The sequence below is a fragment of the Strix aluco genome, chromosome 3, assembly GCF_031877795.1.
Source record: "Strix aluco isolate bStrAlu1 chromosome 3, bStrAlu1.hap1, whole genome shotgun sequence".
NCBI classification, from domain to species: Eukaryota; Metazoa; Chordata; class Aves; order Strigiformes; family Strigidae; genus Strix; species Strix aluco.
In genome coordinates this window covers 21191302-21217573 of record NC_133933.1, presented here as the reverse complement: position 1 = coordinate 21217573, position 26272 = coordinate 21191302, and the positions used below count along the sequence as shown (strand labels likewise).

The following is a 26272-nucleotide window of genomic DNA, read 5'->3' as shown; positions in this document are numbered from 1 at the left end:
AACTGTTAAACTGTGACTGTTCTGGAGTAAGCACAAATCTTACACAGCTGCACTGCTCTGCTGAGTGCAGGGGAGGTGCATATTGTACCAGCTGAGGACCTGTCTTTAGATATTGTGACTATCATCTACAGAATGTCATCTGAGATGCTAAAACTTCGACTATAAGCCCAAATAAAATGCATTTGCATGACCTTCTGTGAACCATAAACTGCCACATGTAGGTCTCATGCTACCACATTGGTTTGATGAAATGTAAGCACTCACGTGTTCCTCCCATCAGAGGCAATGTAACCAATCTGTCAAGAATAAGCAACCTAAGACTGCTTGATCTGCAGTCCGCAGCTTTTGCATCTGTTTTTGCCCACAGGACTGTGAACTTTCCGATAACTAAGCACCTCATTTTCAGAAGACTGGGCAGTGCAGAACGTAGCCTCCTTAGGATGTGCCTGGGGCGGACTCCCACAGGGATCCTGCCTGGCATTCAATGCAATCTGCAACTTGTCATCCAGCACAGATTGGCCCATACGATTCAGGTAAGAGTTTAGACATCTGAATCTCCAATTTCAATGTAGTGTGGCATTGGTTTACGGCAAGTGAACTGTCTAAGGGTGACAGCTTATTTGCTGTGGACAGAGTAAATATGCTGCAATGACGAAGGAATGCTCAATTCTTATTTAAATTAGGAACGCAGCCACGAATCTGGATCTCCTTAGCATCGGGTAATACATGGTGAAAGAAAAGATAGATTTTTATGGGAAAACACAGTCACTAAAAAGTAACTACTCTGTTTCATCAGCTGGGAATGGAGTTGGACTATGAGTGCTGAGGAGTCCCCGGTGCCTCCTGAATGCCACTGGCACTGGTGATGCTGGAGAGTGGGCAGATAAAAATAATTCATGAGACTGCCCCAGGAGAGAAAACAAGGCAGCACTTATTTGCCTGTGCAGGAAGCAGCTATGCTGCTGCTGAGAGGGAGCCTTTACATCTTACGTGATTTGTGTATGTGCATGTATGATACACAAAATACAGTCCTGTGTGCAGCAGGTGGGGTTTTACAACTGTTGCATCTCTTGTGATTTCAGATCATACACGGCTGTGTATGTGTTAATTCTTAATTTCAAATTACCTACCAGCTCAGACTGAGATGTAATGCAAACTGCAAAATTGCTAGTAACAAAGGTTCAGCAGGTCAACTTTTCTCCTTGGTGACATATTTACAAACTACTGCTTGAACACTGTTCTTTAACCACGTGTAGGTGGCCGTGTAATTGGAAGTTTCTGTTGATGAAATGGAGACATCTAATTTAGTGCCCCTTTCTTTAACCCAACAATGCCAGTGCAGCTGATGCGAGTTGAAAAAAAAGGCATGAAAGGTAGCAGGCAGGCTTTAAATACCCCAGAGAAGCAGATCTGGAGGGAAAGGAGCCAGACTGCAATCACTGCAGTACCTGTTAACTTCAAGAGCAGCTTGACTACTTCTGGGCTCCTCTGGTTCCCCCCAAAGAAGAGTTTTGCCTAACAGTCACCTTCCACGCCTATCATTACAAAAGAAGAAAAGCGAAAATACCACTTTAAATGTCAGAACAGTTACGTTGCATGAGAATTATTGATTGGCATTTTTATTGTGAAAAGTGCAAGATACTATAAAAGAATCCTAGTCACTAGAGTAATTACAGCTGGCCTTGCAAAATGCTGCATCTATTGGCGCTCTGGTTTAATTTTCATTTTAAGATGTCTTGTCTTGTACTGCAGGATACGGCTTCTCTAATGCTGACAAGAGCAGCAGTGCTTGTGAGGCTTTGCTGGGGCCTGTGGCTGAGCTGCCATTCTTGCAGTTGGAGGTATAAGCAGAGAAATAGTTCATCCTGTAAAGCTCTGCTCGGGTCTTACAGCAACCAAGCTTGCTCATCAGCAGAAAGAAATCCCTTCGAAATGCTTTGGTGAAAATTGCGTAGAGAAAGGGGTTTGCACAGGAGTTGACGGGGTAAAATAAAACCAGCAAGATCTTGGAGTTTGTCACGGTGATGAGAGGTACTTTAAAGGCAGCAGATATGGCAAAAAAGGAGATGGGGGCCATGCAGGTAAAATCCGTGAAGATCAGTATTGCCATTCTCTTGGCGACCTTGGTATCTTTATTGGCAGCTACCAGCTCTGGATTCTGAACAGCTATGTAAATCTTAATGTAGCAAACACAGATGACAATGAAGGCGACAACATTTAGCACTAAGATCAGCAGTATGTAGGCTTGGGAAAGACCCGTTTCAATATCCATGGGCAAACAAATGCTGACCTTCATGTAACTGCTGACCCCTAAGAGAGGCAGCACTGCTATTAAAACGGAGAATATCCAGCCACCGAGCATGATGGGCACGGCGTGCCTCAGTCGTAGCTTTCGATCCAGCTGCATGGCGTAGGTGATCGTATGCCACCTTTCTATAGTGATCACCGTTAGCGTGTACACCGAGAGCTCGCTTGCAAACACGGTGAAAAAACCGGCAGTGCTGCAGCCACTGCCTGTTTGCCAGTCTATTGCATGGTTGTAGTACTGACCGCTTGTCTGGGCGTCAACAGAAGCAATGAGCAGCAGATAAAGTCCCATGCAAAAGTCAGCAAAGGAGAGATTGCACATGAGGAAGCGAGGAACGGTGAGCTTGTAATGGCTAGTTATGAGAACAAGGAGTACAGTGAAATTGCCAGCAATGGCAAGGATATTTATAAACCAGATCAGGACTCTGAGAAAGCTGTATCCCAGGATGTCTTCACAGGGGTTAAATGCATCTGGTTCTGGAGTGCACGTGAGTATTTTAGGCTGACAAAAGTCATACTCAAAGTCGAAGCCGGTCATTTCGCTGTAATCGAAAATGGCTGAGTAGCTGTAAGGAGAGGTTTCTTCATCTGTTGCGAACGGGTACATGTTCTTTTCTGCTGACCATGGTGATGTGTTGTAAGAGTCATCTCTGTAACTATTAAAGAAACAACCCCCCACAATAGAAGTGAACTATTTGTTACATGCTGCTCGCACTCTTCTGTAAAATACAGTAGGTAACCGTTGTTTTTAAAACAGTTACTGCCTACATGTGTTTCTACAGGGTGTTTACATATAATAAAGCCTTGCAAGGATGACTTTTTTGTTTGGGTAGCAGCCTTGGAGAGCAGCAGGGCTCATAGTCACATCCACAGGAATGCTTTCTTAGACAACTTATTTGTAAGCACTTTATCAGCATTGCTTTGTAAGTGAGCCATCGTTCTCATGCTGCCAGTAGACTGCAGTTCAAACTACAGTAACACTCTGATTGATGGATTATAGGTTTGATGCATGTAGGTTTATCAGTTACAGAAGCCAAACTAAAATAACCTAAGGATTTTGACTGTGCACCCTTACCTTCCCTAGGAAACGCACTCACCAAACACAGTCCTGAGACTACATATGACTTGAAGTGCTGAGGAATCTGATGTTCACAGTATTGTAAAGCAAGGAGAAGTGGTGCATGGTTAACTAGATAACGTTGATGGCTAGGAATATATTAAGTTTAGACTGGATCCAATGCCTAATTATAAATGTTTTATATGTTTAAAATAGACCTCTCTCATCTCTAGGTCATCAGAAGTGTGGGGATTAAGCCTACAAAAGAAGAAACGTTTTAAAAGCAAACGCTGGCTCTTTCTGATTCCCTGCCAGAACAGGTGCTATTTCACAACCACCCAGTTGTCCTGACCGTGAGTGTTTGGTGGGCAAACACTCAATCCGCAGTGTAAGACCTGGAAAGCATCTCTATTGAGGACAACTCTTCAGAAAACTGGTAGCTTTGGGATAACTTAAATACACGCTTAAACTTCCACATCTACTGAAGCATTAAACTATTTTTCTGGAGCAGGGTCTTAACTGGCAACTGAAGCTGAGCTGCTTTTCAGCTATTCCTGTTGGGCAAATAAATTCCTAATCTTGTTATCCTAACTCTTCTCTCCTTACGTTAAAAACTGCCCAATGTCTTGCTTTTACTTGCCTGGCTTAAACTGGAAGAGCAGGGAATATGTTTGACTATTTATTAATAAAGAATGATTGTGATTTTCTGAGAGGCCATGTAAACATGCTGCCATGTGTGAGCTGCGGGTTTTTTTTTTTTTCCTGATAAGAGCTCGGGACTTTCAGCTGATTTCTGCTGTGGTTCCCAAACTTTGCAACTTGCAGCCGTTCAGCTCATGAATCATGATCTTACTTCCATTTGTTCAATATAATGTCTGCCTGGAGAATTGCAGGGATTGGGATTTACCAAAGCAAAAAGCCTCAGGAGCCAATAGACTGGACAGACCATTTAATGCACTGCAGGAGTGCAACAGATGCTCACATGAAGCAGGGGGATAACTCTAGAGTAGGCACTGGTGATTTGTGTGATCATATTCCTCACTGGGGTGTCACTTCACTTGCCTTTATAATGTGATCTAATGCTCTGGGTTTACCTCCTTGCCTCACCTTGCTTCTCCCCACAGCCACCCCTGATAGAGGAAATATATTCTTGGTCTTGCTGACTGCCTGGACTTTGCCTTTTTGTAGTCCTGAAGTGCTTCAGTTTTGCAGTTGGGAGTGGACAGGACTAAGTGAGGCACTCAGAGGAGCTGCAGGCAGGCAGCAAATGAGAAGTGGTCACAAGAGACTCAAGGCAGCTGCTGCTTTACAAAAGGCCAAATAAAACCAAATGGCAAGTGTAGGAGGCCTGACCAACCAGCAAACAAGATAATGTCCAAGGAAGTCAGTATCCCAATGAATCAATCACCTTTCAGCTGTATTTAGCTGTTAGAATTTTGTGACCATAACCTTGTTTTTTCCAGACTTCACAATGCTCTGACCCCAGGTCAGGGCTGATGAGAAGTCCCAAGGTCTTCCATTTAGCTGTAGAGGGACAAATAGTAGCAAATCCTTAAATTTCTCCATTAAATACTGGTTTAGAGCCTGTGTTATCCAGCGTGGCCAGTGCAACAGTTTTGATGTTAGTCTTTTTCATTGTCCCACTGAACACTGTCAAACAGAACTGTGATGATATGGAAAGACACATTTAAAAGAGGTAAACCAATTGCATGGGGTCATCACACTTCTAACTCAGGGACTCTTTCTACCATGGAAAACTACTGACCATACAGACTTCTAATTATCCTTTTTTTAGGCAAAAAAAAATTAACAGTAGCAGCTCTTCTATGAATCACACAAACAACTGCAATTATCTCAGGGCATGAAAAGTCTCCATGTAGGCCATTAACTTTCTTAAATATTTATTCAGTGTTTTGAAAGTCTTTCAAGAATTCAGAAGAGAAGCTGGAGTCAGTAAAGCTCATGAAATTATGGGTTTTTTCCCTTCCCTTTTGAACATAAAAATTACAAATTGTGGTTTAATGATAGTAAAATTACCACTGTGCAACTTGTAAGGGTGACTAAATTGGCAGCAAAAGACGTGCTGTTCTAGAAAAAGCACACGAACAGCAGGAGGGGGAGGTTCGTATTTGCTACTTCCAATATCTGTATGCAGAGAGGTACTTACAATATTTCATTAGTTGGTTTCCTCATGGTGCTTTCACACTCTTTGGAGAAGTTGTTAAAAATGGAAAGTAAGGAATTTTGTCTGAAAGAAGGATGAAAAGAAAGTTAGTTTCAGTCTGGATTTCAGCAAAATTCTCATCTTCTCTGCAAGTGGTCTTCGCAGACACGTAAGGTAAGCCAGAGATGGCCTCGTGGCAGTGAGAACGGTCATGTAGACCTCCAAGTGGGGAGGAGAAGGCTTCAAATACTGTGACAGTAGGCAATACCTCATGGGGGCTACAAGAATGGTCTTTTGGCTTGGTTATAGTTTATGATGTATTTTTTTATAGTGAAATAACTTGAGCTGGAATGAAAATGTATGTTTTGCCTTATGCAATATTGTATTGAAGTGGCCCAGATTCTCTACCAGTGTGAGTGGTAGCAGTTACGCTGGCTTTTAGAGAAGTGCATGTTAACAAATGCTGGGAAGCTGGCCCGATACTCTCTTTTAAAAACTGTCTGGGATCTGGAGGTGGACTTTACATGCTGGAAGTAAAGCAATTTGAAAAGTACAACTTGAAAGATGATGTATTTGGCAAAATCTCTGGTTTTGAGGCTTTGAAAGTATGGGCCAGGTACTCTACCAGTGTGAATGGAAATGGCTTTGTCTGACCTCATTGCTGCAACAGTAGAAAGAGCCAACACTGAGCTCTTTTGTGTACTTTTAAGAGAGTCAGACATCTGGAAGCTTATAGGAAGTTTTATGTATAATGAGAGAAATAAGATACCAATCTAAGCCCCTATGTGATGCTTGTAAATAACAGGATGGCAATAGAAGTTGTTTTTTCTTGTAACTTTTTGAAGATGTGGTATAAACTGCTTCCCTGCCCCCACCCCCATTCAGGCCAGTGAAAGAAAGTCTAGGGAACTGAATGCTACCTTCCACCTCTCTTACACGGCTCAATTCTACCCCAGAAATCTCAAAAATATTTGGTCTGAGGACTTTATTTCCGTAATGTCTGTGATGATGACTGAAGTGAACCTGCTTGCCTGGTCAGATGTATCAGTGAGACCTTGTCACCATATCTCACTGATCAGAGAGTGCAGTCTGTAGGTGCTTAGGAATGGGATATGGGGCAGGGGTAGTAAAAACCAGGTGAGATGACTGTATGTAGAGTACAGGGCAACAGAAGGGGGTAGAAAGAGAGAAACAGGCTGCAGCTGTGTGACCATGAGAATACATAATCACACAAAGACTCTTCCCTGTGTAACCTGGGAAGGTCTTGGGAGATCTCAGTCTCTGTGGTCTTTGCTGTCATCAGTAGATGATGAGGAAAACAGCCAGAGATCTGTCTCTCATTCCTTTGTAGTAGCCGGCCATAGAAGATAACAGCCTGTTGCTCATACAGGTTTTTGCAGCAGCCAGGGCTGTGCAGATAGATCATCAGCACTGCTCTGAACCCTGCTGATGCCCCAGTTAGGAGGGCAGTCTAGTTTCCTGATTTGCAGGTTTTTTTTTTTTTCCCAGTTTACTAAGAAAACAGTTACTAAATACAAGAAAGTGACTTACTAAAGAACCCCTGTTTTTATAGAGCATGATCATGTTGCAAAGTCAAGCACCTCAAAATTAACAGAATATCAGAAATGTTATCTTCATCAGAATGAATAAAATATTATTTTTTCTGTCCCAGCGTTGCTTCTGCATTTAATACACTCAGAGACTTGATCTGGGACTGAATCAGAGTTCGGTAGCAATGGAAACCCTTGACTGTAGAATCTCTGCTCTATTCTTGCAGAAGCAGGAACCAGTTAGTAAAATGAGGTAGGCAGAGAAAGCATAGCATCACCCCTAATTTTACCCTAAAGAATTGGATTCTACTCTTGCCTTTGCAACGCAGTTCTGATGTGATGGCGTGCAAGTCACACAGATCAGGCTTCTCACAAATGATTGCTCAGTACGTCTTTTCTGTAGCCTTCCCTTGAGACAGATGAGAAGTGAGGCATCCTCATAGCTTCAGCTAAACTCATTTAGAGTTGCTTTGGCTGCCTAATGCCAACCGAGGGTTGATTTCTTTGAAACAAAAATGCTGAAAAATTAGCTCCAGTTGTCTCGCATTGACTGCCCCGAATTAGCAGATGCAAAGCGCTCTCTGTGCCACGGTTTCAATTGTGGGGAGACAATACTGTCTATTGTTATCTGAAATGACTGGAACTAAACTGACTAACCTCTTTCTGTAGGTTTGTGTCAGGTCCTAATTTCGGTGAGTAATTGAAAGCCTGCCTTTTCTACTAGGTCACCATATCACTTGCATTAAATAAGCTACATAGCTAAAGGCTACAGGGGTTCTTTTTTTTTTTTTTTTTAGAACATGCTATTGATGGAGATCCGTCTTCCATGTGCCAGTAGGCTTTTTAATTGATATACCAACAAAAATATAACCTTTAAGCAAATTTAAAATAATGTTCCTGCTGGCAGATCCTGGGCACAGGATGGGATCCATTTCTGTTCTAAAATAAATGAAGATAATTTTCCTGGCTTTAGCAGAGATCTGTTGTTTTGTGTGAGGCCTTGCTATGTACCACAGCTTCCTTCTGACTGGAGCTGAATAAAGCAGAATTGCCATTTTGGAGCTTCTGAAGTACTACAATACAATAATGTGCTATTTGGACTTACTTTTCTGTCCTTAGATTTCGAAAAGCACAGCAGTGGCTGGGATACGTTAGAACAGCTTCTAGAAGACTGCTGAATTTATCCAGTGGTGGCAGTCTCTTTAACGAGTAAGATGACGTTGCATTTAAGACTTGAATGGCCTCAAGTCCATAACTAGGCAGGGACTCCAGCGCTGTTGAAGAAATGTCCCTGTGAAATAAAGAGAGCATTCTTTTTTTCTTTTCATACGTATAAAAATACCACCAAAGCATGATGGTAGGTAACAGTGACTCGTTTTTTCACAAAAGTCTAAATCTGCAAAGCTGCTTCAGCGCCTGATACCCAGCTCACAAACACGGTCTGTGAAACTACAGAGCAGCAGGGTAAGAGCATCCCCACGGCCCAGGAGCCTCAGTGAGGCAAGGAGATCACTTTGTCCTGGGGAAACTGAAACCCACCACTCCAGGGGCTGTGCCTTGAGCTCTCTGTTTGAAAGCCACTGTGCACCAAGCGAGGGACGGCTCTTCAGGCCAGAGAAAAGGAGAGAAGGTGAGTGAATGTGACTCTCCAGCCAGCCAACAGGTAGGACACCCTCCTGGCTCTCTGAAGGGCTGTTCTAGGTGTTTTAATTAAATGGTTATTAATTTAAACACATAAAAGAATCCTTCATTCTTGCCAAGACAAACTTAAGCGGTTTGGCTTAAGAGTAACTTCAGAGGGACTGTTTGTGTGAGGAAAAGTGATTGACATAACTAAGTATTTTCAGAGTCAGGCCATTAAATAGGGGAAAAAAGGCCACAATTGTGAAAGTGATGTTAGTAATGCCATGTACTGTACTGCGCCAATAAAAGGAACAAAATGGCACGTGCGGCACAGAGTGCTATTTACAGAACCACCCATTGTGCTTTATTGCATGGAGTTACAGCCAGTGCAGCCCTCCAGTAAGTACTTGATTAATAAAGCATGAGGATAATAATGTGTTTTATTCAGCACAGGCTTATAGCATGCGATCAGCTAGTTCACTTTTATAACCAAATTCTAAAATAATATACTGTAAAAACATACTCATCCTACCAAAAGACAAGTTAGTTTGCAATGCCAGAATATAAGGCACAGGAATAGGATCAGGAGGATCTGACACAAATAAAGCAAAGGCTGAAATATCTAAGAAGCTGAGGTCAATACCAACGTTAGAACTGGCTGACATGCATTTGTCACGGTGCAAACTGAGCCTTCCGCCCTGTAACTTCATGGCATCTCATTGACATGTTTCCATTTTACAAGCAGAGGGTCAGAGATCGAGTCCCCTGCCAGGCTCAAAGCCTGTTTGCTGAGATGACACAGCCCACGTAGCACAACACAGGTCCTGTGGAACACCTATAAACCCAGTTAATGGAGCAGTGGATACTTACAGGACATCTGGCCCTGTGGCCCCTCTCAGGGCATCGTCGTGTATCCACCTGAGGTTCTTATTGTCCTTCAGGATTCTGTGGAATCAAACATTAACTCCCTTTACATCTGTATTTTAAAATAATCCCTTTTTTGGCAGCTTCTTCCTGTCTATTTCAATCCCTTCTCCTGCCACAGTGGTTGTCATTGCAATATCTGGCCTGGGGAGCGCTTGTATTTCTCATACGACCTTTCCCTCTGCTGATGCCATCACACCACTATCATCTACACTTAATTCTGATCATTTCCAGTTTCTTCTGACTTAAACCAGGTACAACCAGTCTGGTTCCTTTGCTGCAGTAGCAGCGTACAAAGATGCAAAAGTTTTGCCCAAACCAAGAGACTGGTCCCAGAGCATGATTTAAAAACTATTGATGTTGCCAGATATAGTATGTAGGTTCCTCAGTTCGAGCTACAGTTTCAAGCTTTTGACTACTGCTGCTAAGTTTAAGATTTTATTAAATTTTATTAAAAATTATGAGCTTTTCTCATAAAAACTGCAGCGTGCTAAGGGATGGTGTTTCAGGAAAAGCCATAAGTGCTGCAGGATTAACAATTGAGTCACAATGACACTGAAATGTGGTTTTCTAATGGGTGACAGGAAATGCAAGACACAGCTGGTTAAGTTGAAGGAAGAGCCTTTGACTGTATTCGAACTACTGTTTACTGTTTAACAAAACAAACCGAGGAGGGAAAACACACTCACAATTGATTCAGCTTTGTCCCATTGAAGGCATGGCTGTGGATATCTTCAAATCCATTTTTGTACAATTTGCTGGGGATTAAAAAAACATGTAAGGGAAAAAGACTTGGAGAAGACGAGATTATGTTATGTACCACAGGTTTCAAATCTCAATGATTAGAAGGTCTGCTTATAAAGAACAAGGGTAACTATTGCATGACTTATGTTAACTCTAAGATAAAATTGCAGCTTAAATTCCCTAAGCACCTTCCTGTTTAGCTGTTGAAGAGAGCTTCTGCTTATGTATAGATCCTCCCCCTCTCCAAGGGGCTCACCTGTGCCCACCTTGGGCTGAGATCCAGAAACAAGACATTAGTCCAGGTAAGCTCCTGGCTCACAGACAGCAACCTGGAGGCAAAAGACCTGGATTCTGTGGTGTTGGCATGTGAAAATGGAAGACTGCAAGGGCTAGAGAAGTGTCAGATGGAAAGCAGCTCTAAAGCCTGGGGACTGCTGCTGGATTGCAGATCCTCTGGGGACAGACAAACTTTCCAGCAGCCCAAGAGACAGCTTTGCAGAGAGGAAGGGGTGAGTCATGCAGCATCCAGCGGTCAGTGAGCTATTGGCTCCTCTAGAGTACTGCTGCCAGGCTCGATTTGTGCTGTGGAAACCTTGCTGTCCCCTGCGCTGCACAGGGACACTTGATGCCACCCTGGGGCCAGATACCTAAAGGCTGGGCTCTGCTGCATCTGGAGTCCAGCTCTTTTCCTTCATTAGGACATCTAACCTATGGGTCTGATTTCACTGAGAAAACATTTGTGATATCAAGTTCACATTTCCAATATAAATTCAATATAATCATTTGTATACAGTATTTTTTTAATATTAAGCCCCTGTAGAAAATTTGGCACAGTTTATAAATTGAACAGAATTTCTGCTGTTGCTTTTCCACTTGTTTGTAGGAGAGCAGGAACTGGGGCTATGGAACCTGCTCCCAAGAAAAGCTGAAGTGTGGGGAGCACCTGGCTACATTTGATAGGAGAAGGGGTCTATCTCAGCACAATGCTGAAATTAGTAATTTCCTTAAAAAACACAATATGTAGGATCGATTTCCCCATCCCTATGAAAGACTGTTAGAAAGACTAAATTAGCTATTTGTAGTGTAAAGTATTACTGCAGGCTGACTTTACACCTTCATAGATTACTTGTGTTTCACCAGACCATGCTGTAACAACAGGAATTACTTCAGCTAATTACAGTTAACTGCATGGGGTGGAGTTAACGTGTAGCTCTATAATTAGGAAGCTGCCGATAAGATAATTCGTTTCTTCTTGTAGTGAGCTCCCTATCACAACAGGATGGGAGGAAAATGATCATTGGCTGTTTCCTGACTGAGTTAGACTCCCTCCCATTTAATACATTTTAGGGTTACTGTAAAAATTTTAAGTACCTTTCTCCATCTCTTGTATGTTCATTTTCTTGCACCATTAACAGAATCATAATTTTGCTGAAGTTATTTTGAGAACTTGTGGTAGGAAAGAGGCTCATAAGATAAAATGATGCCCTAATCTAAGCAATTGCTCCTCTTTAACATTGTGTAGGAGTAGTCTTCAGTCACATTTATGCTCAGTTCCTCTAATCGTTTCAGAAGGTATTGGTCAATACATAAAATCTGTGTCGAAATTACTGTTGTGCCAGCACGTCAGCCTGATGAAGGGCCCAATCCAGTCAACTGCAGTTCTTGTTTGTGTGCACAGCTTATTTGCAGGTGCAAATATTCATGCAGTTTTGTGCAGGGGTTTTGGTACACGCTTGTCTCAAGGCAAGGCTCCCCATTTGGATGTGTGCTGCCTTTCAGAAATCAGTCTGGTCTGTAAAGGTTGGCTTTACTGGCCTCCACATTGGTGTCTGTGGCTACAACACAAAAGTAGGTGGCCTGCTGCTGCCCTCTATTGCTCAGCTGGTCCTCCCTCTGGAGACCTGAACGTCGGCCACATCCTGCAGAAAGACTCAGTCTGTGATTTCTCCTATTTCAGCACTTCCTTGTGGAAGTGTTTGTGAGGACAAAGGTGCTGTGAAATCCATATGTGGTTCTTGCTGTGCTGGCAGATGACACCTCACTTTGGCTTTCTGCTGCTTTTTGCGTTCCTCAGGTGGGGCATCTCGGTTAGCATCAAACCCACCTGTCTCACAGGCGGCTGCAGCAATGAATGCAGTTCGCTAAAAGGAAAGTCTCAGGTGTGGGGACTTAATGGGAATCAACGTAAGTTGAGTCAAAAGCAATCAGGGTAAGAACAAGCATTAGTACCAGTTTCTTCTCTCCCTTCCTCCTCTGCAGAGGGACCCTGTGCAGCTGAAGCTCAGCAGTGTTAGATCGGTAGTATCAGCCTGGTCGGTCCCTGAAAGCACTATTTCAAGAAACTGCATCCCTGAGGGAAGAAGAGAGACTTTGGCTTTCAGCACAGCTTTTGGAGTTTATGTCCTGTTGATGGTATTTTTAAAAACAACACTGCATGGAAGATGAGGATTTGGATTTCTTCTACTTTCTTTCCTAAGTGAAGTTAGCTTTTGGATAAAGCCCTGCTTTTTAGCTTGAAGAACACCCCTCTGTTTCCTAAGCAGTTCAAGTTTAACTCACAATACCAACATGTATTGTATGGGGCTTAATTTCGAGATTTTTGTAAAGGCAACCTGCTTTCCTCAAGCACAAGTGTTATCCTCACAGAAGCAACTGGAGCTAGGATTATTTTACTCACAGGGTCAGTGATTCATTGTTCATCCCCTGGAAAGCATTTTGTGGTATAGTTGTCATACGCAGGTTATCACAGAGCTCCCTTTGGGAGGTGAAAAAAAAAAAGGTATTTTTGTCAGTGATCCACAAACAAGATGGAAAAGACTCACATCTGGGTTAGGCTGGGTCTCTACTTACAAAATAAAATGAGCTTCTAATGAGAAGATCTGTGTCAGGTCTGGAAACTGTCTTATTCCAGTGTTACAAATGCTCCTAGAGAAAAGCATAAATCCTATTTACAGGAGAAAAGATTACCAGAGTGGATGCAACAAGAACCCAACTTGGTAGATACGAGTTTAACGATGCATTAAAAGGTGAGTGACAAATATAATAATTTTTATTTAGGCTCCAATTGTGTTTGTAAGGCCTGTAAAAATTAAGTTTTGTAGCATCCTCAAGCAGTGTCCTAGAGAAGCAGCGTATTTTCTCTCTGCATTAAGCACAAGGAAGAGATTTTAGTTACCCCTTTTGCATAGCACCTTGTCAATCTGAAAGCTTTATTCTAGAAATAAGTACTTAGCAGAACTAATTTACAGACTTTACTACTGTTTTGTCCATTACTGCTCTGCCCTGGATTACTTTATTTTCTTGCCTGCTGAAAGACCTCACTATTGGTTAACTGCACATTAAAGCTATTGTAAATGATGTATGTACTTCTAGTGTACAGTAATGCATGAAAAACTTTTTTCTTTATACTCCTTGCTGTAATTTGTCTACTCCTTTAGAGGGAAAAAAAAAAAAGCAAACAGAAAAGAAAGAGAACTCTTTCTTACAAGTATTTTAGCCTTGGAAGGTTTCTGAATGCTCCATCCTCAATGTGCAACAGACTTTTCGTGTTCAGGATTAATCTGTAATGAGGGAAAAATATTTCAGTATTATAATTGTAATATATTTGGGAAGGTCCTGAATTTTGCTCCTGATGGGCTTTGTGAGAAAACAGTCAAGTGCAGAATATGGCAGAAGGGTCTCCTGCTGCGAACAAACGTTCTACAAATATACCATGATTGCATCTTGAAGCACTATTGGTAATAAAAATGGCGTGTAATTGTTAGGAAGCTGACAAAAATAACAGCTCCTGAATTGTCATGGTTCACTGAGCTGAGATGATCTCATCTGGATATCCTGGTCACTGGTGGGAGTCAGCATTTTGCCATTTTCTGCCAGTTTTCTGGGATATGTGTTCTGGGCTCATGGCCTGCCTAATGCAGTGAGCTTCTGGTTTACATCAGGGGCTTGGAGGCAGGAGCTGCTGTCCCAATGACTGTGCCTCCCAACAGATGGGCTTGGCGGTGGGGCTGAGCAAGGAGCCTGAGCTCCAGGCATGTGTGTGGGTGCCTGGTCCTCGCCCTGCAATCAGATCCCTTTGTATCATCCCTTGTTTCCATGATATTACGGATGCTCTGCCTAGCCAGGAAAGGCAGTTCCTCAGATGGTTTGACCTCTTAAGAGCACCACAGACTTCCTTAGAGCAGTGGCTAGTAGCACCAGATGCCTGCTTACATCTGCAGAAACTGGGAGTTGGAGATGTGTGTGAAAAATACAGTTTGCTCGTGGTCGCTCAAAAAATGGGCAGACCCTCTCAATCGAGGAGCTACGCTATCTGGTAAATCTGTATGTTTGCATAAAAGCCCAACAGCCATGGTCCAGCTCCTTCCCTATGCATGATTTACAAAATTTAAAGATTTTCGCATATGAAATTGCGACAAGAGTTCAAATTCAAGAATGCCATTGAACCCATCTACCCTGATCATCCATTAAAAGTGGCCTTAAGTGCAGCTTGGGACATCAAGCCCTTGCAATGTGAGGCACGTAGCGCATTCAAGATTCAAACAGGTTTTCTTGCTAGTCTGCTGTAGCACTTTGATGGTCTTGCTTAGCTTTTTGTTTTAGAAGACAGGCAAATGACAAGCTATTCATAAACTCTAGGTGAATGCATGGGGTCAAATCTTTTATTTCTTCCCTAAACCCACCATTGTTTCTAGTGGAGGTTGGACCCAATCACAGGTGAACAAATCTGTATCTCTTGCTCATGTGAGTATCTGGCCTCAATGGAGTTCACATATAAAAAAAAAAAAAAAAAAAAAACACCAAACCAAAAAAACCGATTTGTCCTCACTTAGTTGCACCACTTTTAAGCCTCTCGCTGATCATGCTATGTGAAAAAGGCAGTAATGAGATATTGAATCAGATTTATAGTTCCAAATTTCACTAAATATTTCAGCGCATTCTCCCAGTCATTGCTTTTAACTCTCTCTCTCAGATGCCTGTGTTATGCAGGTCAAGTTTAAAATCAGTACATGTTCTGTTTGAGCAATATGTTAGCGTTCACAAGAAGCTATGCATACTAAGCAGTTGTATTTAAATACTGTAGGGCTTTGAAAACCACATCTTCAAAAAGGAAGGTTTTTCTCATCTGTTGTCATCTCGAATTATTTCCCCGCTCAGAGAGCTCGACAGTGCCGGCAGTAGAATTCACAGAGCTCTGCTCCTGCCATTGAGCTCGCTGAAAGCAGTGGGACTTTCTATGCATGGATGTCTTTAAATGATTTAGATCTCCAAGGCTAGACCTTACAGAGTGCTCACTATTTCATATGAAACTTTGGAAAGGAATGTTTCTCATCAAAGATCTAATCCAAAACCAGCCGAAGTAACAGAAAGATTTGGTCCAAGAATACTTTTCTGCAGACTGTTTACTCCTTGATGATCCTAAATCATGACATGGATGCCTTTTTTTAACTGATGCTTACATTTCAGACAAAGTGGGAAGGCTGTCAAATGCACTCGCTTCTATTCTCTCCAGGGAGTCACTCTGAGAGATTTCACTATAATGAAAAAGGCAGACACAAAGCAATACATTAATGGAAAAGATACCAGAAATTAGCTTTCCACGCTCTGTATTTCCTTCTTTTATGCACAGTTGTTCAACTCCCCTACCAATTCTTGTTTGGCAGCAGTGTCCATGCCTCACCTCGGACATCCTGACAGCCTGTGCCAGTGGGCTTTGCGAGAGACCAGCCTTTTGCTGTCTTGGCAAAAGGGAATGCCAACCCTTTGGAATAAGTATCCCCGTAGCAGCCAATCTCTGTTTTCTCAGTAAATTGTGGGTAAGGCAGCAACTAAGGGCCAGAACTAACATAAACAGAGTGAACCCAAGCCTGTGAGCCTTTTGCTCCTGTCATTGGTCCTGCTTAGTGAATTTATTTGGATGGGCAAGGATGTAGATAATGTTCACAGCGCTTCATACATTATTATTAAGTCAGGATGAGAGTCATCTAATCCACAGATGTAGAAATACACAGATATGTATTCAGTGCACTTCAGGAATAATTCTTGGATTTAAATGCCATTTTCATTACATGCATGCAAACTGAAACAACGTGGCTCTTTTTCGTCATTACACCGACCAACATGACTCTCTTTGTAGGCACTATCGGATTTTGATGTACAGATGCTCCTACCCTACACTTGTACATAAGAATAACCAATGCTGAACATAGAGAAAAAGAAAATCCACTTATTTGACGCTTGTTAAATGTGTGCTAGATTAAGGTTTATGGGGCTACACAAAATTGACTCCTGAAAGTAAATATTATATACTGATGGGTATATGGGGGAAAGGTCTTCAAAACAATGTTTTTCTCGACAGAATTGACTGCAAGGGCACAGAAACTAAGCCTCAGATTATACACTGTCAAGAAAAACTATCTTCTAAACAACTGGAATGCATCTACAAAATCAGAGTCAGTATCGTCACAGTCCTGAGACTTATCTTACTTCAGTTGTAATTACAAGAAAACGATTCCTTTTGGAGCTGATATAAAAACCCTTAGACCAGAATGAATTGGATTTTTTCATTTGTAGTGGCAAAGGGGGATGCAGACTAGAAATCATATATTAAACATGTATGTATTTCTTACAGAAATATTCATGATTTTTTCCATAACCAGAATTCAGTGAGATTTGTTCTTTTTAGTATTGCACTAGTTACTCATAAATGAAAGATGGATATAGAACAAGTGGCCTGCTGGGAGCCTGATCCTTAGAGACTCACAGGCTGGGAGGGATCAGTACCTGCTTGCAGAACTTGAACACTTTCCGATCTGGGGTCTGAAACATGGTCCTTCCATGGGATCCCTCCTGCCTGCCACTGGCTTACTACTTATATGTTGGAATGACTTACGGCAGTGAGAATAATTTATCATCTGATTTGCAGATGGTGATGAATTGCCAAATAGATGATTTAGAGATTTATAATTTAAAAATATGCATTTTTCAAAGTCACACTAAATCTCCATAAAATTATGAAGTGTTCTATAGATTTACTTCAGACAAATGCATCGATTTCTACGCTGTTAATTTGGAGAGATACATTAAAAGGACACAAATCAATTAAATTCTCTTTATGGAACGGGAAATGTCAATGAACAAAACATTCTCTGTGAAGAATAGGATATGCATACAATTTGGGAAAGTTTAGCCTCAAGTCATAGAGGTAGGAGAAACTTTGCAGATTTTAGTTGGTCTCATATGAAAATGGTAAGTTCTCATTAATCATTCAGATGCAAGTGAATGCAAGAATACAGTGCCACTGGATTGTACTATAATACTCCATTGCAGTGGAATACATGCAGCAGAGTTTAGCTTATTTTCTACTTGCTAGAGCTACAGGAACATATAAGTTTAAAATTTGGCCAAAATTGTTTAACCAGTGAGCACTAAAAACTAAACTAGTCCAGCTGAGTCTATTCAGGCATCAGCATTACCCTCATCCTTCAAGTCTTTGCCTTCAAAAATGCACCACGAAAGGGTTTCCTGCTTTTTGTTTCCTTGAAAATAAATTATGTAACATCTAATATATATTTTAATATCTGATGCACTATGTGCTTTTCATAGGTGAAGAAAAGTATAAAAAAGTGCACCTTGAAAAGAAAGTGGCATCATTTGTGCTGCTGCTTAGGTTCTGGGGGAGGTCATTCCCCTTTCCCCTGTTCTGCATTGCACTGGTGTGTCATCAACTTTTTCCTTTAGAGACCACTCAATGCAGATAAAAAAAACCAACACAAAAACAAAGGATACTCAAGCCTGCCATCTTTCAGGTGGATAACAACAGAAATAAGGGCAGAAGTGGTCAGACAAGCCTTATGGTCTGAGACCTTGATATAAAATAGGTACAAAGCCAAGGGATGATGTGGCGGTTGGAGGCTGACTAGGGCACAGCGATCATGAAATAATAGTGTTCTCTATTCTTAGAGAGGCCAGGAGAGGTCTAAGCAGAACTGACATCCTGGACTTCAGAAGGGCTGACTTTGTCTTGTTTAGGCAACTGCTTGAAAGGATCCCTTGGGAGACGATCCTGAAGGGTATAGGGGTCCAGGAAGGCTGGGCACTCTTTAAGAAGGAAGTGTTAATGGCTCAGGAACAGGCAGTCCCCAGGTGCTGTAAGAGAAGCTGGCGACTGAGAAGACCACCCTGGCTAAACAGGGAGCTTTGGCTGGAACTCAGGGAGAAAAGAAAAGTTTACAGCCTTTGGAAGAAGGGGCTAGCCACTCACAGTGATTACAAAGATGCTGTGAGGCTATGCAGGGTGGAAATCAGGAGGTCTAAAGCCCAGCTGGAAATTACCCTGGCTTCAGCAATCAAGGATAACAAGAAATGTTTCTGTAAGTATGTGAGCAGCAAAAGAAAGACCAGGGAGAGCCTCCATCCCCTGCTAAATGCAGGAGGAAACATGGTAACAAGTGATGAGGAAAAGGCTGAGGTGCTTAATGCCTTCTTTGCCTCAGTCTTTAATAGCAAGACTAGTTGTATTGAGGGAATCCAGCCTCCTCAGCCAGAAGACAGAGACTGGGACAACCACGCCCCACAATCCAGAAGGAGATTGTCAGTGACCTACTGCATCATGTAGATATACACAAGTCTATGGGACCAGACCGGATACACCCGAGGGTGCTGAAGGAGCTGGCTGGGGTGCTCGCCAAGCTGCTTTCCATCATTTACCAGCAGTCCTGGCTGACCAGGGAGGTCCCGACAGATTGGAAACTGGCCAGTGTGACGCCCATATATAAGAAGGGTCGGAAGGATGATCCAGGAAATTACAGGTCTGTCAGCTTGACGTCGGTGCCCGGGAAGCTGATGGAGCAGCTCATCCTGAGTACCATCACACAACACATGCGGGACAACCAGATGATCAGGCCCAGTCAGCATGGGTTTATGAAAGGCAGGTCCTGCTTGACAAACCTGATCTCCTTCTACGACAGGGTGACCTGCTTATTGGATGAGGGAAAGGCTGTGGATGTTGTCTACCTTGACTTCAGTAAGGCCTTTGACACCGTTTCCCACAGCATTCTCCTGGTGAAACTGGCTGCTCATGGCTTGGATGGGCACACGCTTTGCTGGGTAAAAAACTGGCTGGATGGCCAGGCCCAAAGAGTTGTGGTGAATGGAGTTAAATCCAGTTGGCGGCCGGTCAGGAGTGGTGTCCCCCAGGGATTGGTTTTGGGGCCACTCCTGTTTAACATCTTTATTGATGATCTAGACGAGGGGATCGAATGCACCCTCAGTAAGTTTGCAGATGACACCAAGTTGGGTGGGAGTGTTGATCTGCTCGAGGGTAGGGAGGCTCTGCAGAGAGACCTGGACAGGCTGGAGCGATGGGCTGAGGCCAACTGGATGAGCTTCAATAAGGCCAAATGCCAGGTGCTGCACTTGGGCCACAACAACCCCCAGCAGCGCTACAGGCTTGGGGAGGAGTGGCTGGAGAGCTGCCAGTCAGAGAGGGACCTGGGGGTGTTGATTGACAGCCGGCTGAACATGAGCCAGCAGTGTGCCCAGGTGGCCAAGAAGGCCAATGGCATCCTGGCTTGTATCAGAAATAGCGTGGCCAGCAGGGACAGGGAAGGGATCTTACCCCTGTACTCGGCACTGGTGAGGCTGCACCTCGATGACTGTGTTCAGTTTTGGGCCCCTCACTACAAAAAGGACATTGAATGACTCGAGCGTGTCCAGAGAAGGGCAACGAAGCTGGTGCAGGGTCTGGAGCACATGTCGTACGAGGAGCGGCTGAGGGAACTGGGGTTGTTTAGTCTGGAGAAGAGGAGGCTGAGGGGAGACCTCATCACCTTCTACAACTACCTGAAAGGAGGTTGCAGAGAGCTGGGGATGAGTCTCTTTAGCCAAGTAACAAACGATAGGACAAGAGGTAATGGCCTCAAGTTGCGCCAGGGAAGGTTTAGACTGGATATTAGGAAGCATTTCTTTACAGAACGGGTAGTCAGGCGTTGGAATGGGCTGCCCAGGGAGGTGGTGGAGTCCCCATCCCTGGAGGTGTTTAAGAGTAGGGTCGACATAGCACTTAAGGATATGGTGTAGTTGGGAACTGTCAATGTTAGGTTAATGGTTGGACTGGATGATCTTCAAGGTCTTTTCCAACCTAGATGATTCTGTGATTCTGAGGGGAAGGAACACAGACCCAGTGTGCAGAATTACAGTGCTTGTAAACTGAAAGACCCAACAAAGGGTTCAGTCCTACTGATGCCCTGCCAAGCTTATCTCTCAGTGCAAAACGCCAAAGAAATTTCTTATTTGGGTATTATATAAATGTATAATCACAGAATGCCATAGCTATCATAGCAGTGGTAATGTCTGATGATAGATTTCTATCTCCTCTGCCAATCAAAAGCTCCTATCACCAGTTATTAAACTGTATCCAGTTCTCTCCAACATGATTAATATTTCATCATGTGATCTGTTAAACAACTGTTAAAAATCACAGCTTTTCAAAGAATCTTTTATATACTGCCTATAAGAAAAGAAATGCTAGGTTTATCCCTCCCCAGTGTTTTTTTTCACCAGTAGTATGTTTTAGCAACACATTTTCAATTATTGTAAAAAGATGTTTGGGATAGAGGTTTATGATAGAATTCCTAGCAAGAAATTAAGGAAAAGCCTATGGAAAATATTGTCAACTTACATGACGTAGGCATCTCTAAGTCCTTCAAACGCATGTGATGGGATTACTTTTACAGGGAGATGAGTAAATGATCTGAAAAAAGAAGAGAGGGAGGAAAGGATTGTCAGGCATGAGGTTTTCTTGTTTACAGATTGCACCATTACACTAGGAGAAAAATAATAAAGCATAATGCCACTTTATTTTGCCTGCAGTTCACTGTACCTCTGGGGCCTGATCCACTTACCATTGATCTCAGCTAAAGAGAAGTCAAAGCATATTGGGTCAGTTCCTCAGTAGTATAAATTTGAGACTAATCACCATCAAATCAATAATAATCATAACCTATTAAGTAAAATTAATAGCCTCATGGAAGTGGGCTGCTACATTCACAGTCAAAGGAAGCTATAGGCTATTTAAAGTTAGTTCCTCAGCAAAAGTGGCTTTCATGTAAAGCTTTCTCTGTAAAACAGTATCTGTGCATTCGCTGGACCCCGTTCTCCTCCCAGCAGCATCCCTGTAATGTTGCAGCGTGGCACTCTGAATTCACTGCCAATGCTCTGGCTGTGTACAAGTGTAGAAGAAATCCAAATCAGGCCCGATATGTTGGATTCAAATTTTTTTTTTTAAATAAATTGCATCAGTGTGGTTAGTTAATTAAAAGCAAGTATGTATTTTCCTTTTTAATTTTTCATTTACTCTGACTGACAACTTAATAATGATGTGGGAGACAGATATGCATTTTATCATTCTACTCCGCATCTGAATCACAGTACTTCTACCAGTCAATTTATCTAGCCATGACCACACTCTCCTTGATACCGGCCATAGGAAAATATTTAACATATTTCAAGATGTTATCTCTGTGCAAACAGGTAATTGCTCCATAATTACAAATATCTAGTCAGAGACATTTGTTTCCCATCCTTAAACCCCACTCGAAAGGTATTTTGACTGAAATGTTTCAGTGCTATTCATATAACCTGCTTTTTGTTCTTTGTTGTCATAATCCTTTATATGAAGACAATTAAAAACGTTTATCAACTTTTAGATATATGTACATATATTTATGTGTTTCATATATATATATACACCTACGTCATGCCTACACAATATAACGCCAGGCTGTCACATGTATGTACATCTTGGGGTTACAAATCTAGATGTACTAAGGAGCCTGGTAGTCAATTCCTAGCTACGTTCCAAATATTCTGTGTGATTTGGGGCAAATAATTTAGTTTCCTTGCACCTTGACTCCCTGTCAGTAAACTGGGAATAACAATGCCTCACCACCTAATAGGGATGTTGTAAGGATATATAAGTTTTTCACGCCACTGTGATTGGGTCATACCTGTCTCTAGAAGGATGCTGGCATGTTGTGTTGTGTGTGAGGTTTGGTTAAATCAGAAATGAAACTAAATCATGTGTCTTGAAAAATGTATTTGCCCCTGAGGGGACAGACAGGTAGATATAACCTGCAGTAGGGCTTGATACTCTGAGCCAAAAGGCAAAGAACTTCAGGAAGAAGTGAAAAGCAGAAGCTGAGAAATTCTTGCTCTATAACCCTGGCAGCAGGAACCTCTCATAACTGCATCATCAACTAAGACTGCTTGGAAAACAAAACATACCTTTTGTGAAACTGTCTGCAAAAAAATATTATCATTTACTAAAGAAATAGAAATGTGACTGAAAGTGCAAAAAATAAAACCAGGTCTTGGCTTTTAATTACATCAAAATCTTCAGCCCAAAAGCCTCCTACCTCCCTGTGACATGTCAGTGAGCAGCGTGGTGGTTGTAACTTCCCATGGTGCGTGGCTCAGAGTGACCTGCTCCCCCGGAGTGCCTGTCCCCCCTCCCTGCAGAAAGCCTTTGGCGACAGTGCTCTGAGCTTAGCCACCTCAGCTATGTCATTAGATTTAAGTGGGATGACCCAGAACTTTTAATACGTACTGTAGTTAAACTGCATGATGGCACTTAATCCATTCTGTATTTCAACTTCATTGGTTTTTGTTTTTTAATTCTTGTGAATTCACCTTGATAGCTGGAACTGTGACCTCATCTGCGTTGACATTACCTCGTTCCATTAAGCATCTCACAAAACAGCAAGAACAAAGGAAAAAGGCAATTCATAATCAGCCTTCTCTCTTAATCCTTGAAATACTGGTGTAGCACGCATAGACACTTCCACATTGGTAAAGACATCTTAAATTCACCAAAAAGGTGAATGCTCCCATCTCTATTCTTGTCCACTTTACCTTTGTGGTTTGTATCTCAAAACCTGCCTGTGCTAAAGGGAAACATGATCACTTAGATGTTTCTTTCTATACTTAAAACATTTTGAAGAAGGTCCTTTAGCTTGCTAAGCACAATCCAGCCTGTGTATATGTATAAGGATTCAGGTTAATAGAGTTTTGAACTGCTTGTTGCAGGCTTCATTCTTTCCAAAGTGTCGAGTAAAGCAAGGCCTTATCTCATGTGCTGAAGTCTCTGCTATTGAACATGACTGATGTTTTTGATAGCACACAATGAAACTCGAGCAGGTACTGGCAGGAATTAAATATTGATTTCTTTCTGATAGCACTCAGATGTGACCAGTTATTCATCTCTCAGAGCTGAGGAAGCTTTTGTCAAAAAAAAGAAAGAACAAACTGGGTTTTACAAAAGCTTTTGTACATCTAACTTGCCCATGCTACTAACTGGACTTCTGTAGCTCATGAAAGGAGGGACGCATCCATCTTTAATACAAGTTACCAACACCGGTTTGAAAGAAGTGTTGTTAGTTAAAGGATGAACTTTCGTGCTTTCAAGAAAAATGGTAATGTTTCTTTCATATTTAATGCATCACAACGTGTATGCTTGTGCTCACTCCTGCCATTCAGCAGCTGACAATACCGCAGCTCCAGATAATTGTGAGAGTTTTCATCCTTGCAGAAAGAATGGACAGGAAGGAGTGGGGAGCCAGCCAGCCTTCTTGGCATTCTCCAGCCCTTAGCATTTCTATAAATCAAGCTTGGTTTTCAAAGAACATCATTCTACGCAGTAAGGTTTGAAATGGCCAGGCTAAATACATGTAAGACTATCCAAGAACATCGGGAGAGATGGGAACAGCACCTAGACTGACCAAATCCTGTCCTTCCCTAGTAGCTAAAATATTGTCCTTCTCTCTTCAGCTAGCATTTGTTTCCTGTATTTTTGTTCTGAAATCATAATTTTAGAGTGCATTTTTCACAGGGATGGCTATCTTCCTGTTACTAGGAATACCGGAGCCAGTAGGGACCACAAGAGCAAACCACCTTCTGCTTCCCCTGCTGTGAGTGTATAGATGGAGCAGTAAGAGCTCCTCAGAAAATGTTCACGGAGCAGTCAATCCCACGGATGCAGTGGCATAAAACCACTATCATCCTTTTTTTGCTACTGGGATATAGCAACTTGACTCGAACAATTTTTATCTGCTAAAAGATAAGCTTTGCTTCTGCGCTATCACATAGTGTCGAGCTCCAAGAGAAGCTTTGGAGAGGTCTAGATGCCCAAAGACCTCAGGACCACTTTCAGTCCTGTTGATGAGGAATCAAAGCCCAAGCCCACACACACTGCTGGAGAAAACCGCTCTATTATAGAATTTGCCTTTTGCAAAAAGTGATTAGTTTAACAGATAATAAATAAGTAAAAAAAGAACACAGGCCCTATAGCAATAGGTAGGAATGTGTTACTGCAGCTGGGTTGGCTGTTATATTTCAGTGTGTATATTTTATAGGACTACTCATATTTCTAATGCCTCAAAGGTGAATGCATAAGGTGGACTCTTGCTGGGAGCAGCAAACATTTTATTCTGTGGTGTCCTTGGACTTAACTCAGAAGGATTGGGAAGGAATATTGATTGAAACTAAGACTGAAACCCCACCATTTTCTGAGGATTTTTATCAGCTTCTGGGGGCAATGGAAAGTGTTGGCATTGATTTTTAAAGCCCTGTATATTGAGCATTATCTTCCTGAAAGGTGAACTATGATGCTGTATGTATCACACAAGGGCCTAAAGAGTACTTTCTGCTAGGTGATAATGGGTGATCCATTATCTCCTATGAAAGACACTTTGGCCCCGAGACTGAATTCCTTTGTCAGTTCAAAAGAGCCAAACAGGCCCTTTGTGAAGATGTGGTAGAACCGTCTACTTGTTCAGGCTTTTGCCACAAAGTTTTGGATTTGGTGCCTGGTAATTTGGTGCCTAATCATGCGCCGTTCACCTGCTGCAGAAGCCCTGCATACAGGGCCACATGCTCAGGCACAGCAAAGTGAACCTCACTATGAAATGAGGTTTTTGAAGGGGCAGAAGGGTATTAGGTAGCCAATGGCCATAACTGTACAGCTGGAGTTGGGTGCCTGTCCGTTTACACTTTGTAAAAACCCCAGAAGTACATAGGAGAATTCAAAAGAAACAAAAGTTTTGTTTCAAAACATAATGGTGTATTAAAAATCCATTTTTCTGCTGAGACTAAGATGACACATAGCTGCTATAGCCAAAACGGCATACAAAGATGTCAGGATAATGGAGTTTCTATAGTGTTTGTGTAATGTCCAAATTAAAAACAGGAGCCTGAGAAAAATATGGTCAATTCAGGACTGTATAAAACACATCATTCTGCAACCTGTTGGAAATCTAATCATTTTGAAAACTCTTCCAGCAGTAACGTGACATAGCAAGAATAACTTGGGTAAAGAAAAATGGCTGAAATTTCCCTGCAGGCTATGTACTTGGTATATAACAAATTATCAAAAGTACATTTGGAAGCACAGATCATCACAGCATCAAGGCTTGAATAGCCCAGGTATAGCTGGAGTTACATATTGGTGTTTATTTTCTTGACTGACCATATTAGTTAGAAAGGCTTCTCTGAGGTCTGGCTTCTGTGTTATAGAGGCACCAATGGAAGGACATGGGCACCCCAGGAACTGTGCTGGAGTAACCTGGAGCAGCATTTTTTTCCCAAATTATTAGTGCATTTGCAAGCAAGCACTATACTGCAGTTTGCCGGTGCACACAGGTACCGATGTGACTATGAGGAGACAAAAGCAACCTTCTCTTGCTTTGTCTCTCACACAGAGATGTGCAGGGGGAGAAGAGAGTGAAAAAGATTGGTAAAGCATGGAAAGAGAGGGAGTCAGTATTAACAAAGCTGGAAAAGCCGTATGAGTAGGAGAGAGGGGAAGACAACAGCTAAGTGGATAAGAAGACACTAGTACGAAAATCA

At 42.2% G+C, this 26272-nt stretch overlaps 1 protein-coding gene across 1 annotated transcript; it reads right to left on the bottom strand.

Annotated features, from left to right (window-relative positions):
• Positions 1-1726: 1726 nt before the first annotated feature.
• Positions 1727-21161, bottom strand: LHCGR (luteinizing hormone/choriogonadotropin receptor). Its single transcript, XM_074820606.1, is given in 11 exon segments — positions 1727-2957; positions 5532-5612; positions 8184-8369; positions 9572-9646; positions 10315-10383; positions 13047-13124; positions 13220-13294; positions 13855-13929; positions 15829-15903; positions 21051-21131; positions 21133-21161. Coding segments are annotated over 11 exon segments (2055 nt in total).
• Between the last annotated feature and the right edge of the window lie 5111 nt (positions 21162-26272).